At 41.0% G+C, this 16,517-nt stretch overlaps 1 protein-coding gene across 1 annotated transcript in view; it reads left to right on the top strand.

The window, feature by feature from the left end:
* Window positions 1-14,933, top strand: part of Sarnp (SAP domain containing ribonucleoprotein) — a 59,921-nt gene extending 44,988 nt beyond the window's left edge. The window contains exons 10-11 of the mRNA XM_057757606.1: window positions 10,564-10,653; window positions 13,435-14,933. Coding sequence (XP_057613589.1) covers window positions 10,564-10,653; window positions 13,435-13,476 — 132 coding nt within the window. The 3' untranslated portion in view covers window positions 13,477-14,933. The remainder of the gene's footprint in view (window positions 1-10,563; window positions 10,654-13,434) is intronic.
* Window positions 14,934-16,517: the final 1,584 nt, after the last annotated feature.

Below are 16,517 nucleotides of genomic sequence, written 5' to 3'. Positions count from 1 at the left end.
TGTGACTTTTTTGTGTTGTGTTGTGTTTTTTGAAGCAAGATTTCTTATAGCTCAGGCTGTCTTCGAACTTGCCATTACTTGAGGTCAACCTCCAGGCTGATCTGCTGTTTCTGCCTGCTGCCCCATCCAGATGCTAGTTTTCCTGTTTTTTTTGTGTGGTGTTTTATTTTGTTCATTTCTAATTGGTATTTTATTCAGGTCTTAACCTTTCCAGAGCAGATTCTTAGGACAGAAATAGAAATATCTTTGCAGTGTTCAGCGTTTGGGGTTTATAAAATCTTGAATTTTCAAATCCCTAGCAGTGGAGATTGTCTTTTATTTATACCTATTTATTTTTAGTTTCTTATATTTATTTCACAGAAACTTATTGAAATTGTTTGAAATGCTTAGTGTGGACTTTAGAGACTGTTTTGGTCCAGAATTAGCTAGGATATAACAAAAGCAGTTATGGAATTCTCACTGTTGTGCCATTGTGTGGAAGGGATTGTGTAGAAGAGCAGTTGAAAATAAACAGTGTTTTGAGAGGCCTAAGAGGATTGCCCTCATTAGTGTTCTAGAATAGTGTGTGTCTTCAGAGAAATCCATTTCTCCTACTTTATTGACACTCCGTTTCTCTGTTAGTTTAAAAGAACCTTTTCATGGTTGAATCTAATTATCCTACTCTTGGCCCTGCACAAGTGTGTCCTGATCTTGTTGCCTTTTAAAAAATAGTTCATTAATTAATTTTTAGAGCTATAGTTTGCTATTTTGCTCAGGATGCTCTGTTTCCATATTCATTCCTTTGATATGTTTTTGTTTGTTGAGTTGTTGAGTTATGCTTGTGAAGGATTCCCACTGCTTCTCTGTTTGAATTCTAGGAATGTAATAGGTATCTATGATTCTTTCCTAGATTTTCTTTTTTTCTTTTTTAAAAATTTGTTGTTATTGTATGTGTATGAGTATTTTGCCTGCATGTATGTCTTTGTGTGTCTCTAGTGCCCTTGCAGACCAAAGAGGGTATTAGATTCCCTAGAACTGGAGTTAGAAATGGTTGTATCATGTGGTGCTGGCAGTTGAACCTGGGTCATCTGGAGGAGCATCCAGGCTCTCTAGCCTCTCAGCTCTTTCTCTTGACTTTTACAAAACTCTCTGAAGCTGAGATCTTTAGAGTCAAGTGACAGCCTTATTTGGATTTAATGAGATGTTTTTGAAATTTTATCAGTACTTTGTTAGATATAATTGATGTTATTTCTAAGTATGGCTGTGCCTAAGTAAACACCAGGATCGTTTTAAGAAACAATTCCTGGGGGCTGGAGAGATGGCTCAGTGGTTAAGAGCACTGGCTGCTCTTCCAGAGGTTCTGAGTTCAATTCCCAGCAACCACATGGTGGCTCACAACCATCTGTAATGAGGTCTGGCGCCCTCTTCTGACATTCGGGCATACATGGAGGCAGAATCTTGTATACATAAGAAATAAATAAATCTTTAAAAAAAAAAAAAAAAGAAAAGAAACAATTCCTGACAAGACATGGTAGTTCATGCTTTTCAACCCAGGGAGAAGCTGGTGAATAGCCTTGAGTTTAAGGCTAGCCTACTCTACAAAGCAAGTTCCAGAGAGCCAGGTTTACACGGTAAGTCCCTGTCTCAAGAAACAAAGGTGAATATAGCTCCTAGTTCAGCAAGATGGTTCAGTAGATGAGAGTGCCGGCTATGCAAGCGTGGCAGCCTGAATTCAGTCCCAAGTCTGTAGTTGAAAGAGAAAACTGATTCTCAAAAATTGTTCTCTGGCCTTTAAGTGCATGCCATGAACTGTTCTAGGCACATCACACACAAAAGTGTGTATGTGCGTATATATAGTATTAGTAAATAATAACAACATAGGCACTACACACGTGTGTGTATACATACACTATTAGTACATAATAACAATACAGGTACCTCACACACACGTGTGTACATATATACAATAGTAGTAAATAATAGCAAAGAATACCTCCTACATGCACATCACACACACGTGTGTGCATATATACAATGTTAGAAATAATAACAATACAGGCACCTCACATTCACACATGTGTGCATACATACAGTATTAATAAATAACAATATAAGCACATCACACACGTATGTGTGCATATATACAACATTAGTAAATAATAACAATACAGCTCTCTAAACCTGTTCTTTTTAGATTATGTTGATATGACAGCAAGAATATGTGTTTTTTTAAGTAGTCCAAGTAAAAAGACCTTCTTTCAACACTTCTGAGTGCTTGGGTATATCCATTTTTGCAGTTATTCTCTGAATAATTTGGCTATGCAAACATTCACTCTCTCTTAAAAGTTTCACTTTCCTTTATTGACTTCTTGACATTTCGACCAAGTTCTGCATCGCTTATCCTTAAAAGCAATCGCTTCCTGGCTTCTAAGGGAAGGAGGTGGGAACTTTTAATAGAAATTGGTTTCCTGGGGTCTCAAGTGTGAAGCCTTCATTTCCTCCACCTGCTTCTCTTTGTCCTATAATCAGCTAGAGCAAGGCTGAGACGACCTCCTCCAGAGAGTGTGTTTATGGTGGGGGGTGGGGATTCCAGAAAAAGTGATAGGGCTTGTGAGAAGAGTATTTATTTGGTGATGAGCGATGATGACTTTCACTTAAAAATCCTAGAGATAGAAAACATGGGTCCTTGGTGCTCTCTGATTCTATTTGGCTTTACAGTTCTCACATTCTGTTGGCCCTAGAAAAGATTCTGATGTCACAGAGACTGCAGAGTGCAGGAATGGTAACTTGATTGTGTATGTGTTTAAGGAATGTTACTAGATCTCTTTGCCATGGGTGTGCTAGGGTGGCATGCTTTCTGCTAGTGCACTGTGTTTCACCATCAATTTGCCTAGGTGTGCACATTAGTTTTGGGAACCTCTTTTTGTTCTCTGCTCTGACTGTGTAAAGGCTCAGAAAAAAACAAGATCAGATGGGTTTTAGGAACTGAAGCAGGGAGGTGACAGCTGTGTATTCAAGCATTGAAGTGTTTCTGAGAGAAACCATCAGTGTTGTATTCACCCTGCAAGTATGAAATTGGAAGCTCACTTTCCATGGGATGTTTCATGAGGTTTACTTACTTCTGGGAATTCAAGGCCACGTCGACATTAATTTCCCATCGTCCCCTAGGCTCTGCTCTTCATCTTCTTGTCATTTACAATGTGGTAGATTCATGAAAGTGATCCAAAGGCCCTTTTGCTTTACAACCTTAAATTCACTTAGAAAATCATATTAGCCTGAGAACTGCTGACATCTTAATGCATATTATAATTCATTTACAGAAATCACCAGCTACTTGTTATTTTTGCAAAGTATAACTGGTTTGGGCCTGGGGTTAGAGCTCAGTAGTAGCACATTAACATATTCAACTTATACTGTGTGTGTGTAGAGGACCAAGAAGACAACTGTCTTAGCTCATGTCAGACTTCTTTAATCACTCCAGAGGAAAGATTTTCTGAGGGAAAATTAGTTGTAGTGCCTTAGGTTTCTCCTTGTAGAGGTGTCTTGACTAGGTCTCCAGATTGGAATTTGTCCTCACCCATGGCATAGGAGGACTGATGGATGAATAATTTTGTTGCACTCACCAGTAAAAGGGTACCCGGCTTTGGTCTCTTAAGATAAAAATGAGGATTTTTCTTACTTGAGTCCAGTGACTACTTCTGTCTTCTTGGGAATTTCTGAATTCAAAACTTTTAAATATGCCTGACTACACTTCAGGTCCTCTTTCTTGTGGTCTCTTTGTAGGAGCGAGAGTGGTGCTGGCTCAGATTGAAGGTGGTGACTGTTTTGAGTGCTTAAAGTTACTGCTCACAGGACACTCACTGTGTTTTTGGCAAAGTCTGTGAGCAGTACTTGTGTGTTCAAGATAAAATTAGTAAGTTTTGTAAAATGTTCTTTTCAATTTGAATCTTGAAGATAAAAGTTGAGTTTGGAAACCAACAAAAGTTTGAACTCATTTTTGGAGATATTAATGTTGGCATTCTGCTGGGAAAAAAAGAAATCACTTTTTTAAAACTGTTTTTAGTTGCCAATTGCTGTAGGTAATTTTCAGCTGTGTTCTTAATTCCTGGCTACAGTGAAAATGGTTGCCACACAAGCTCTTGAGTCAAAATATGTAGTTATAACCTAGGACCTCCTTTTTGCTCCCTTAGAATAGTTGTGATATTTTAAGCATTCCTGTTACATAGGGTGGAGTAAATTCTTTTTGTTGTTGTTGTTGAGGCAGAGTCTCAGTGGGTAGCCCTGGCTGTCCTGGAACTCACTCTGTTCATGGCTGTCCTGTGCTACATAGAAAGATACTGTCAATAGCAAAGTAATTTCACATAAGTTCATGAAAGCATTTCTTCAGGGTCTAGAATTAGAATCTCTGCTCAGTACGAATCTTCGCTCCTGTATGTATTTGTTGTTCCAGTTGTTAGTCATTATAGTTGATTAAAGATAGTCCAGTGTATGGTAACCAGATTTTCAGAGACCTAGTAAGAATGGTAACTTAATGGTGCTCAGTGGACAAGACTATACACTGTCCTAAGTATTCTGCCACACCTCGTTTGTGTGGTTTTTCCAGACAGGATTTCTCCATGTAGCAGCCTTGGCTATCCTGGAACTCACTCTGTAGACCAGGCTGGCCTCGAACTCACAGAGATCCATCTGCCTCTGCCTCCTGAGTGCTGGGATTAAAGGCATGTGCCACCATGCTTGGCTCACCCATAAAATTTTAACTCTACATCTGATCACCTGTTCAACTATCTGGAGTTTCCTTGGTAACTGATTCGTTCCCTCTGTTGTGATCCTGCCTTGTGAAGAATGACTAGCATAGTGAACTTCAAAAATTGTTGGTCGTCTCAGACTTCAAGGAACCAGAAGGAATGTGCTAATAAAAATACCTGAGGGTAGGGATATGACTCACTGAATAAAGAAAGCACTTGCTGTTCAAGTTTGAGGTCCAGAGTTCAGATGCCTAGAACCCATTTAAAAGCAGTGGTAGCCATCCTGTAATATCAGCATATTTGCTGCAGAGGCAGCAAATTCCCCAAGCAAGCCAGTTATCCCAAACATGATCTGAGTTTGACAATTATCAGAGACCCTGCTTAAATATATTAGGTGAAGAATGATTAGTGACACCCACATTAACCTTGGGTCTACACACACACACATGTACCTGCACACATACAAGCTCACATACCCCCCCTACACACCTGAATTCTGTATGGTATATGCTTGTAATCCCAGACCATGGGAAGCTGAGGTGAGACAATTCAAGGGTTCAAGGGCAACCTGGGTTACCTGATTAAAACAAAACAGCAATAACAATAATCATTATAATACCACCTAATATTTATTTACCTTATATGATAGTTCCTATATGGTAAACACTTTTTTTGTTTGTGTGACTTTTATCTATTTATCTATTTATCTATTTATCTATTTATCTATCTATCTATCTATCTATCTATTTATTTATTTATTTATTTATTTATTTATTTATTTATTTATTTTTGGTTTTTCAAGACAGGGTTTCTCTGTGGCTTTGGAGCCTGTCCTGGAAGTAGCTCTTGTAGACCAGGCTGGTCTCAAACTCACAGAGATTCACCTGCCTCTGCCTCCCAAGTGCTGGGATTAAAGGCGTGCGCCACCACCGCCCGGCTTGTGTGACTTTTATTAAGAGCATTCTTTAAAAAAAAAAAAATTTATTTATTATGTATATAATATTCTGTCTGTGTGTATGCCTGCAGGCCAGAAGAGGGCACCAGACCCCATTACAGATGGTTGTGAGCCACCATGTGGTTGCTGGGAATTGAACTCAGGACCTTTGGAAGAGCAATCAGTGCTCTTAACCTCTGAGCCATCTCTCCAGCCCCTCTTGGAGCATTCTTGAATGTCTTAGTAGTTCTTTCATTGCGTCTTTTTCTTAATATTCCTTGAGGACTTGGCATATATATAAAAGAACAAGGAGAGAAGCCAGTTTGGGGGGAAAAAAAACTGAAGGGCCCAGTTTGCACTGCCTTTATAGCGGGAAGCACTGATGGGTCTGCAGAGCACATAGCTACTGTGGTAGAGCACCTGAGTTGGTTTCCAAACCCATGTGGGCAGCTCCAGGGAATTTGACGCCCTCTTCTGGCCTTCTCAGGCATGTACACATACTCACATTTAAAAATAAAAGTAAACCTTTAAATAAAAATAAATGTTTAGCAGGCTGGCGGTGGTGGCACACACCCTTAATCACAGCACTCCGGAGGCAGAGGCAGGTGGGTCTCTGAGTTTGAGGCCACCCTGTCTACCAAGCTAGTTCCAGGACAGCCAGAGCTACACAGAGAAACCCTGTTTCAAAAACCAAAAGTAATAAATAAATGTTAAATGAAAGCTTATTAAACGTAGATTATGCTTTCTGTCCTACACGCTTCCTCTTTTTCTTTTTTCTTTTCTTTTTCTCCTTGTCATTTTTTTAGGTGGGGAGTGGATCTCTTTCTGGATCTCAGGCTGATCTTAAACTTGTAATGACCTCATTGCACTGAGTGCTTGGGTTATAGGCATGAGCTACCACATCCAGCCTATTCTGTTAATTTTTCTTTTTCATTTTTTTTTCTCTTTGGTTTTTTGAGACAGTTTTTCAGTGTAGCCCTGGCTGTTCTGGAACTCCTTTTGTAGACCAGGCTAATTTTGAACTTAAGTGCTGGGAGAGTGCTGGGATTAAAGACGTGTGTCAGCACCACCAGGCAATGTTCATTTTTCTTGTGTATGTTATTATTTTCTCTCTACTAAGTGGGCACCAGAGATAAACTTGGTGCATCAGGCTTGACAAGTAAGGGTCTTTACCTGCTGAGTTATCTTGCCACTTCCTGTTCTTTTTTGTTCTTATATGGGTGTCAATTCTTACTTTATAAATGAGATTTTTGTTTGTTTGTTTTGCTTGTATTTGGGACAAAGTCTCTAACATTTAGTCCGAGATATAAGTTATATGTTTTGAATTTACATTTGCTGGAGGGAAGTAAAGCATTTCAGATAGAAGCATTTCTTTTCTTGAACAGGAGTATTCATGAAGAGAAAAAGTGTGTTTGGTGTTGAAAGATTGAGGTAATCATGGTGAAGGGAAAGGTTGACAAGGACAAACTACACTAGGTCTCTGCTCCTTGGGCGCATGAGCCCATTTCTGTACTTGAGCATGGCCTTGGGGAATATTGGCCTGGTAAATACAGAGAGAGAGAGATGTCTTTTGATTGTGGTAATTTCCCTCCGATGGGTCTTCCTAACCAACGAATCAAAATCTGTCAGTCAGGATGGTGTGACATTTATCGTATGTTTGTTTCTATGAGATAGTGTCAGTGCTGTGGGGTCAGGTTAGGGATCATAAGAACTGTGTTGATGGCCGGGCGGTGGTGGCGCACGCCTTTAATCCCAGCACTTGGGAGGCAGAGGCAGGCGGACCTCTGTGAGTTTGAGACCAGCCTGGTCTACAAGAGCTAGTTCCAGGACAGGCTCCAAAGCCACAGAGAAACCCTGTCTCGAAAAACCAAAAAAAAAAAAAAAAGAACTGTGTTGATTAACTGGCACTGTTCATTGCTTTTCCCTGAAGGGCAAGGAGGAAGTGTGTGATGTTTTACTCTGTTGTCTTTTTGAGGTGCTCACCATGCAGCTCCCAAATAAATCATGCATGGTGGCTTAGTTTTATGAATGTCCGGCCTTAGCTTGGCTTGTTTCTTGCCAGCTTTTCTTAAATTATCCAGTCTATCTTTTGTCTCTGGATTTTTATCTTTATTTCTGTATATCTTACTTTCAGTCTTAACTCCGTGACTAGTTGAACCCTAACGTCCTCCTCTCCTCTCTTTTCTCCTTCTGTTTATACTCTCTGCCTGCCAGCTCCGCCTGTCCTTGCTCCTGGCTTGCTGTTGGCTGTTCAGTGCTTTATTAGACCATCAGGTGTTTTAGACAGCCAAAAAAAATCACAGCTTCACAGAGTTAAACAAATATAGCATAAACAAAAACAACACACCTTAAAAAAAAATATTTCCCAACAGGAAGAACGTCTAGAAAGGAGCTGAGGGTACTGGGTTGGGGAGGGAAAGGCTGGCAAGGTGTTTGTTGGCCTGAGGAAGATATATTTGGAACAGAGGCTTTACCTAAACCTCTAAGTCCCCTGGTCTGGTCTGAATAAAAGAGAAGCTCGTCTGGAGTCAGTGGTAATTAATCAGGACCTTTACTTGGCTCATTCTTCCCTCACCTCTCAGCTCAAAAGGTGAATTCAGACTCTCCATCAGAATTAAAACGAGGAAATAGACTGCCCCCTGACCCCTCCACACACAGTTAAGGCAGGGTGGCACATACCTCTAATAGAAGCACATGGGAGGAGGTCATCCTGAGGAATTTAGGGAGTTTAAGGCCAGCTTAGGCTACATAAGACCTTCTCAAAAATCCCATGGAACTGGAGAGAGGGTTCAGTGGGTAAAGGCACTTGCTGTGCAAACCTCATGATCTAAGTTCCACTCCCAGAACCCATGAAAAAAATGGAAGAGAAAGGTTGTGGGGAAAGGGAACACTTCTGCATTGCTGGTGGGAATGCAAGCTGGTACAGCCCCTCTGGATGTCAGTGTGACGATTTCTCAGAAAATTAGGAAACAACCTGATGGAGGAAGGTCATTGGTTAAAAAATAAACTGCTTGGCCCTCATAGGTTAGAACATAGGTGGGTGGAGTAAACAGAACAGAATGCTGGGAGGAAGAGGAAGAGAGCTCAGATGCCATGCCCTGCTCTCCAGGGCAGATGCGATGAAGCAAGCCGCCAGGTCAGACATGCTGAATCTTTCCCGGTAAGATTGATGCTACACAGATTATTAGAGATGGGTTGATCGGGATATGAGAATTAGCCAGTAAGGGCTAGAGCTAATGGGCCAAGCAGTGTTTAAAAGAATACAGTTTGTGTATTGTCATTTTGGGGCATAAGCTAGAAAGGCAGGTGGGAGCTGGGTGGTAGGAACGCAGCCCGCAGCTCCCACAACAACCACCTTCCTCAAGACCCAGTAATACCATTTTGGGGTATATATCCAAAGGATGCCCAATCGTGCCACAAGGACATGAGCTCAACTATGTTCATTGCAGCTTTGTTTGTCATAGCTAGAACCTGGAAACAACCCAAATGCCCCTTGACCAAAGAATGGATAAGGAAAATGTGGTACATTTACACAATGGAGTACTACACAGCAGAAAAAAATAATGACATCTTGAATTGGATGGAGCTAGAAAACATTATTTTGAGTGAGGTAGCCCAGACACAGAAAGACAATTATCACATGTACTCACTCATAGGTGGTTTTTAAACATAAAGCAAAGAAAGCCATTCTACAAGCCACAATCCCAGAGAACTTAGACAACAATGAAGACACTAAGACTTATATAGATCTAATCTACATGGGAAGTAGAAAGTAGAAAAAGACAAGATCTCCTGAGTAAATTGGGAGCATGGAGACCTTGGGGGAGGGCTGAAGGGGGAAGGGGAGCAGAGAAAAATGTAGAGCTCAATAAATATTAATTAAAAAATGGAAGAGAAGGGGGCTGGAGAGATGGCTCAGTGGTTAAGAGCATTGCCTGCTCTTCCAAAGGTCCTGAGTTCAATTCCCGGCAACCACATGGTGGCTCACAACCATCTGTGAGGAGGTCTGGTGCCCTCTTCTGGCCTTCAGGCATACAGACAGAATATTGTATACATAATAAATAAATAAATAAATAAATGAATAAATGAATGAATGGAAGAGAAATGATTTTGCAGGGGTAACCTCTGACCTCATCAGGCATACAGACAGAATATTGTATACATAATAAATAAATAAATAAATAAATAAATAAATAAATAAATAAATAAATGGAAGAGAAATGATTTTACAGGGGTAACCTCTGACCTCAGGTGCCCTCCATCATATACACATAACAATAATATAATAATTAGAATACACAAAAAATGCTGGCTCACCATATTCCAGATAAACATGCATTTTGTAGTAGGATTTGTAAGGTAAATGGCCTTCAGGTTTGTTCGTGCTTCTAGTGATGACTGTTTCAACTGTAGTATATTGTTTGTGTTGCGCTTGTTTGGGTACTCTCTTAGTGTAGAACTGAAATTTTTTTATTCATTTATTTTACTTATTTATTTTCATTCGGGACAGGGTTTCTCTGTGTAGCCCTGGCTGTCCTGAAGCTCACTCTGTAGACCAGGTTTGTTAGACTGATTTGTTTTCACAAGAATCCATTCAGGCTTCCACAAGAACTGTCTTAATCCTTTTTGAACAAATACTGTGCACGGCCTAGAAAAGGTCTTCTCACTTCCCCCTGTTGTCACACTAGGTATTCCCCAAACTTACGTGAATCCTTGGGGCCAAAGTGCAGCTAAATCACAGTAGGAGGCTGTTTATTTTCTTCTCTGTCTTTTGTATTTGTGTGATCCTTGGCTCTTGATATATAAGGTTGGCTTGCATGTTGTAACCAATAAATTAGTTTTATTCCTATAAACTTTGTAAATAGAGAATAACTTATTTCAACTGTTGCCTTTATCCTTTGACAGTCTGAGGATGATGAGAAGCTGAAAAAAAGGAAGGAGAGATTTGGGATTGTGACAAGTTCAGCTGGAACTGGAACCACAGAGGACACAGAGGTGAACTAAATCTAGAATGCTTCATGGAGCTAGTAATACAGTCAGACAACCCACCAAAATTGTGTGTGCACGCGCACACGCCCTCCCATGTCAAGGCTTTCTGTGTGGGGGTCAGAGGACAACTCTGGGAGCTTCGTTTCTGTAATTGTGAGCTCATTCAGGTGGGCTGGCATGTGGGCATTCTGGAGACTTGTCAGTTGTCAGGCTTGCTTGACTGACACTTCCACTGTTTCCTTGTCCTTCTAGGACTTGTGTGTGTGCGGGGGGGGGGGGTCTCTGTGTCACCCTGGCTGTCCTGGAACTTTCTTTCTAGACCAGACTGGCCTCAGAATCACAGAGATCTGCCTGTCTCTGCCTCCTTGGGATTAAAGGTGTGCACCACTAACACCCACCTTTCCTTTATGTGTTTTTTTTTGTTGTTTGTTTGTTTTCATTTTTGGAGACAGGGTTTCTCTGTAGCTTTGGCGCCTGTTTTGGGACTATTTGTAGACCAGGCTGACCTCAAACTCACAGAGATCCACCTGTCTCTGCCTCCAGAGTGCTGGGATTAAAGGCGTGCGCCACCACCGCCTGTCTCCTCTCTGTTTTTTGAGACGGACTCTCACACTAAACCTGGATGTCACTAATGGGTTAGGCTGCCTGGTCAGTGAGCTCCAGGAATCTGCCTATCTTCCCTATCCAATGATAGCTTTACAGGCACAGTCCTCATGGTTATTTGTACAATTAGCATTTTACCAACTGGACAGTCTTGCTATTCCCTAAAGTTTCTTTATAAATAAGTATATATGCCATGAAAATTATAAATCAAGAGCTGGAGAGATGGCTTAGCAATTAAGACCACTTGTTGCTCTTGCAGAGGACCTATGTGATCCCCAGCTTGTACTTGGTGCACATAAATGTATGTAGGCAAAACAGTCATGCACGTAAAAGAAATCTAAAAAAATTATAGTCAAATCAATTTTTGCTCTTTACTAGGGAAAAAACTGAAGGAATCTGTAGACTTTGCTCTACTGAAATAAAACACTTTATATTAAGTTTATTGATTTAATGAGATGAGCTTGCTTCAGTTCTGCTTAGAATTATTTCTTACGTGAAGCTGTCAATAAGCCAGGTCTTTCACTAAGTGGGTACATTGGCTTCTCCAGGTTAAAGAGGGTGGTAGGAACAGTGGCTGTGGTTGGAAGTCATTGTCTGTAAGGGAGTAGTAGTTCTGAGGCACTTGCAGTTTACATGGGCCAGAGGAGTTTTGTCTCATTTAAAGGAATTATGTCATTAGTTCAAGTGAAATGGGCTTGTACTGTATTCTGCTTTTAAAAAAACTGTATCAAACCTGCAGTGTGAGTTAACTACAGAAAACTTCCCTGTGTTCTGGGGCATAGTTGAAATGAACATAAAGAACACAGAACTTTTTCTATGTCACTCATGGCTCATTTTGTGCCCTCTTCCCTGTACTGCCTTCTTTAGGAGTTGCATAATGTACATAACTTCTGAGCCCCATTGTACTCCCCATATGACACTGGTAGATATCTGAAAGTAACTAGGCTACCAGTTATGTTGTGTTAGGTTATGCTTAGAGGCATCACAGTACCACTGTGCAAGATGAAATCTGCTGAAGAATATTCAGACATGAGGGGAAAGGCTCCATTAAAAAAAAGCAAACCGGCTGGGCGTTGGTGGTGCACGCCTTTAATCCCAGCACTTGGGAGGCAGAGGCAGGCGGACCTCTGTGAGTTCGAGACCAGCCTGGTCTACAAGAGCTAGTTCCAGGACAGGCTCCAAACCCAGAGGCAGGAGGAATACGTGTTTGAGGCTACTGGTAGTGGTGGTGCACATCTTTAATCCTAGCACTAAGAAGGCAGAGGCAGGAGGATCTCTTGAGTTCAAGACCAGCTGTCTAGCCGGGCGGTGGTGGCGCACGCCTTTAATCCCAGCACTTGGGAGGCAGAGGCAGGCGGATCTCTGTGAGTTCGAGACCAGCCTGGTCTACAAGAGCTAGTTCCAGGACAGGCTCCAAAACCACAGAGAAACCCTGTCTCGAAAAACCAAAAAAAAAAAAAAAAAGACCAGCTGTCTACAAAGCTAGTTCTTGAAAAACCAAATTGGGGGTGGGGGAAGATCCATAATAAGGACTTTCTTACAAACACCCTTTCACCCTTCCTTCTCCAACTTACTCTTTCTGCATTGAAGAGTCAACCTCTCTGTGAGCTAGAGGCCTAAGACATAGCTACTGCCTCATTGTAGCTGCTCTGTGGATAGTATTGCTCACCATTGTCCACTGAAATCTTGCATTTTCTGCCATTCTTTCCTTCTCCCATTTTCCTTTGGTTGTTTTCCCACCTCACACCCTATTTATTTAACCTTTATTTTTTTTGATTTTTGAGACAGGGTTTCTCCGTAGCTTTTTGGTTCCTGTCCTGGAACTAGCTCTTGTAGACCAGGCTGACCTCGAACTCACAGAGATCCTGAGTGCTGGGATTAAAGGCGTGCGCCACCACCGCCCGGCTTAACCTTTATTTTTATGTTATAGTTTGTTTGTTCAGCTTTTGTTTTTATGTTATGTGTATGGGTGTGTTTTGTCTTCATTTCTCACCTTTTTCACGAAACCTCCCTATTTCTCATTGGCTAGCTGGAGGGATTCAGGAATAAAGTCTCTGGTTTGAAGTCAGTGGTTATCTCTTCTTGAACCTTTTGACAGTTAATGTGGGTTTGGGTTAAAGCTGACAGAAACTTAATCTTGCTATTGTCTTGCAATCTAATTTTTTTCTTGCTTTTTCATTACAGGCCAAGAAAAGGAAAAGAGCAGAGCGTTTTGGGATTGCATAATGAAAAGTTCATGCTTTCTGCCCCATAGTGGTTTCCATTTCTCAAACTCTTGTTGGTTTTTATACACACACCCTACACACAGTCATGTGCCTCACAGTGAGGAAGTGTGTGCCTTAGATAGGTACATCCTTAAATTCCAGCAGCAGTTTGATTTAACTGCTACTCTGCATTAAGGTTGTTATATTTTTGTTTTTAATTATTTTGCTTATTAATAAAAAGAGAAAGAAAAGAGAACATGTGTTTTATTAGGTGCTCCTTTAAATTCCTAGAGCCAGCTTAGATCACACAGGAAATGTCAGTGGCAAATATTAGGGGGAATTAACTGCAATGCCTTTATCCCCATAGGAAAGAAGATAAGAAGATTGAGCCTACCTTTTAAGCTTCTTTCTTCTCTTCTTTATACTCAGAGATATGCTTTTATTTATTTTTCATGATGAGGCCAAGTCATCCAAAGCTTGAAATAGCCAGGTGTTGGTGGCACCTGCTTCTAATCCTAGCACTCAGAAGGCATAAGCACGTGGATCTCAGAATTCAAGGCCAGCCTAGTCTACAAAGTGAGTTCCAGAACATAGAGCTATCTAGAGGGCTACATAGAGAAACTCTGCCTTGAAAAAGCAAATAAATAAATAAATAAATAAATAAATAAATAAATAAATAAATAAATAAATAGAGGTTGACATAACCCCTTGAGATAATATGGAGGAAGTGCGGGAGATTTTAGGGAATGTAAAGAGTGACTGATAGTCTTCTGCTTTAAGTTAAGCTTGGCTGGATAACATAGGATCCAAATGGTCTGACATGGTACTCTCTGATTAGAGCAGAAGTCAGTGTATGGGAGCTTGGTGGTTATAGCTCAAGAAGGCAAGTGGATTGGCCAGGTAGTAGAATAGAAATCCAAAGCATGGCTGTGTGTCATAGGTACTAAGTATTGTTACCTAGGTCATTGGGCCATATGTAGAACAAGATGCCTGGTTTTCGTTTGCTCCCCTATCCCAGTACTGGGGATCAAACTTGGCCTTGTACCTGCTGGGAAAGCACTTTACACAGTGGTCCCAGCCATGCCTGCACTTTCTAAGTGGGGCTTCTGGGTTAGTTTGTCCTCTTCTGTTGCGGAATGCTATTGCAGCCACAGCAGCGATGCCTTAGATATCACTAAAATTTACTTTCCTTTCTGAGTCACCTAAGGAGGAATCGTTTGGTTGTCTAAGCAGACTGCTTGTTTCTCTAAGTTATATGTAGATCTGAAACCTGCTACTTAGCCTTTTTGATAAGTTAATAGAACTCCCCTCCCTACATCCTTTTTTTTTTACCTACTGGCCTGAAACGTGCTGTATCGACCAGGAGGCCTTGAGTCAACCTTCTTAGAACTGTGATTACAATCAGGCACCACCACACCTGCATGGGTTTCTCATTTCAGTCTCTATATTTCCAGATCAATAAATGCTTGGTTTTGGAGATTTCTTTGGGAAGATCATGAAAGTTACATTACTTGAAAACTTTGCTGACATAATTAAACCTTGTATTGCTGTGATGTAAATCCTCGTCCTCATTTCTACCAAAACCCGGCTGGTTTTGTGATTAATCGAGAGTTCACCCTGCTAACATTACAGTCTTGTGCCCTGGAGCACTGCAGATTGAAGGCCAGCTGCCTCCTGCATCAGTCTGCCTCCTAAGAAGGGCGGGAACCTAAGTTTAGACACTTGAGGAAAACTTCAGTGGTGCCATGGTGAACGGAGCCAAGTTTACCCTTTTATTGTATAATTTGTCACCTCCTCAGCCAAATGATGTAATTGGATGAGGTTCTCTTCCCATCATTCTCTTCTGCCGGCCCCACCCCCTTTTTTACACAAGACTGTAACCTCCAGTTAATTTTTTCCTCTCTACAGTTCTTCATCTGAAAACCAGAAAATTGCTGTTTTGTATTAAGAGTATAGGTTCATTAGGATTTATATCTCAAAATGATTATAAATAAATAAATATTGAAGAAATAAAGTTGATGTAGATAATATAATGTAGCAATATAGGTCTTTTAATTTGGGGGGGTTGGTTATTGTTTTTTATTTTGTTTTTGCTTGTTTTTTTGTTTTCGAGACAGGGTTTCTCTGTGGTTTTGGAGCCTGTCCTGGAACTAGCTCTTGTAGACCAGGCTGGTCTCGAACTCACAGAGACTCGCCTGCCTCTGCCTCCTGAGTGCTGGTATTAAAGGTGTGCGCCACCACCACCCAGCTTTATTTATTTATTTTTGGGACAGGTTGTCTCTGTGAGGTAACTCTGGCTGTCCTGTAAGTCCCTATATGGACGAGGCTGGCCTCTAATTCACAGAAATATACCTGCCCCTGTATCCTCAATGTTGCTATTAAAGTCACTCCTGGTATCTGTGTTTTTGCTGTTGTTTTTGTTTGCTTGCTTGGTTTTTTTTTATTTTTTATTTTTATTTTTATTTTTTTTTTTTTGATATAGGGTTTCTCTGTGTTGACCTGACTGCCCTGGAACTTGCTCTGTAGACCAGGCCGGCCTTGAACTCAGATTTGCTACCCTCTCTGCTCTGGGATCAAAGGCGTGCACCACCACAGCCCCCCTCTGATCTAATCTGTTTATCCTCCATAACCTTGTAGAGACACACTCAATTTAACCTCAGATTCTCTCTTATCTCTCCTACCCCTCATTTTTGAGGTGGTATCTCACTTTGTAGCCCAGGCTGGTTCTAAATTCACAGCATTCTTCAGCTTAAGCCTCCTGAGTGCTAGGATTATTCGTAGTGGTGGGATTTCTACCATGCCTGGCTAAGATTCTTTTTTGGTTTTACTTTTATGTGCATGTGACGTATATATGTGTTCATATGGGTAGGTATGTGTGCCTATTGAAGCTGGTAGTCCAATCAGGCTTCTTCCTCGATTGATCACCATTAATTTATTGAGACAGGATCCCTTACTGAATCTGTAGCTCATTGATTTAGCTACACTGGCTGGCCAATAATTTCCAATGATCCACCTGTCTCTAACCTCCAGTTCTGGAGTTACAGACAATACTACTAGACCTGT

The sequence above is a fragment of the Chionomys nivalis genome, chromosome 25 (genome assembly GCF_950005125.1).
Source record: "Chionomys nivalis chromosome 25, mChiNiv1.1, whole genome shotgun sequence".
NCBI lineage: Eukaryota > Metazoa > Chordata > Mammalia > Rodentia > Cricetidae > Chionomys > Chionomys nivalis.
The sequence above is the reverse complement of the archived record's forward strand: the minus strand, read 5'-3'. Positions and strand labels throughout refer to the sequence as shown.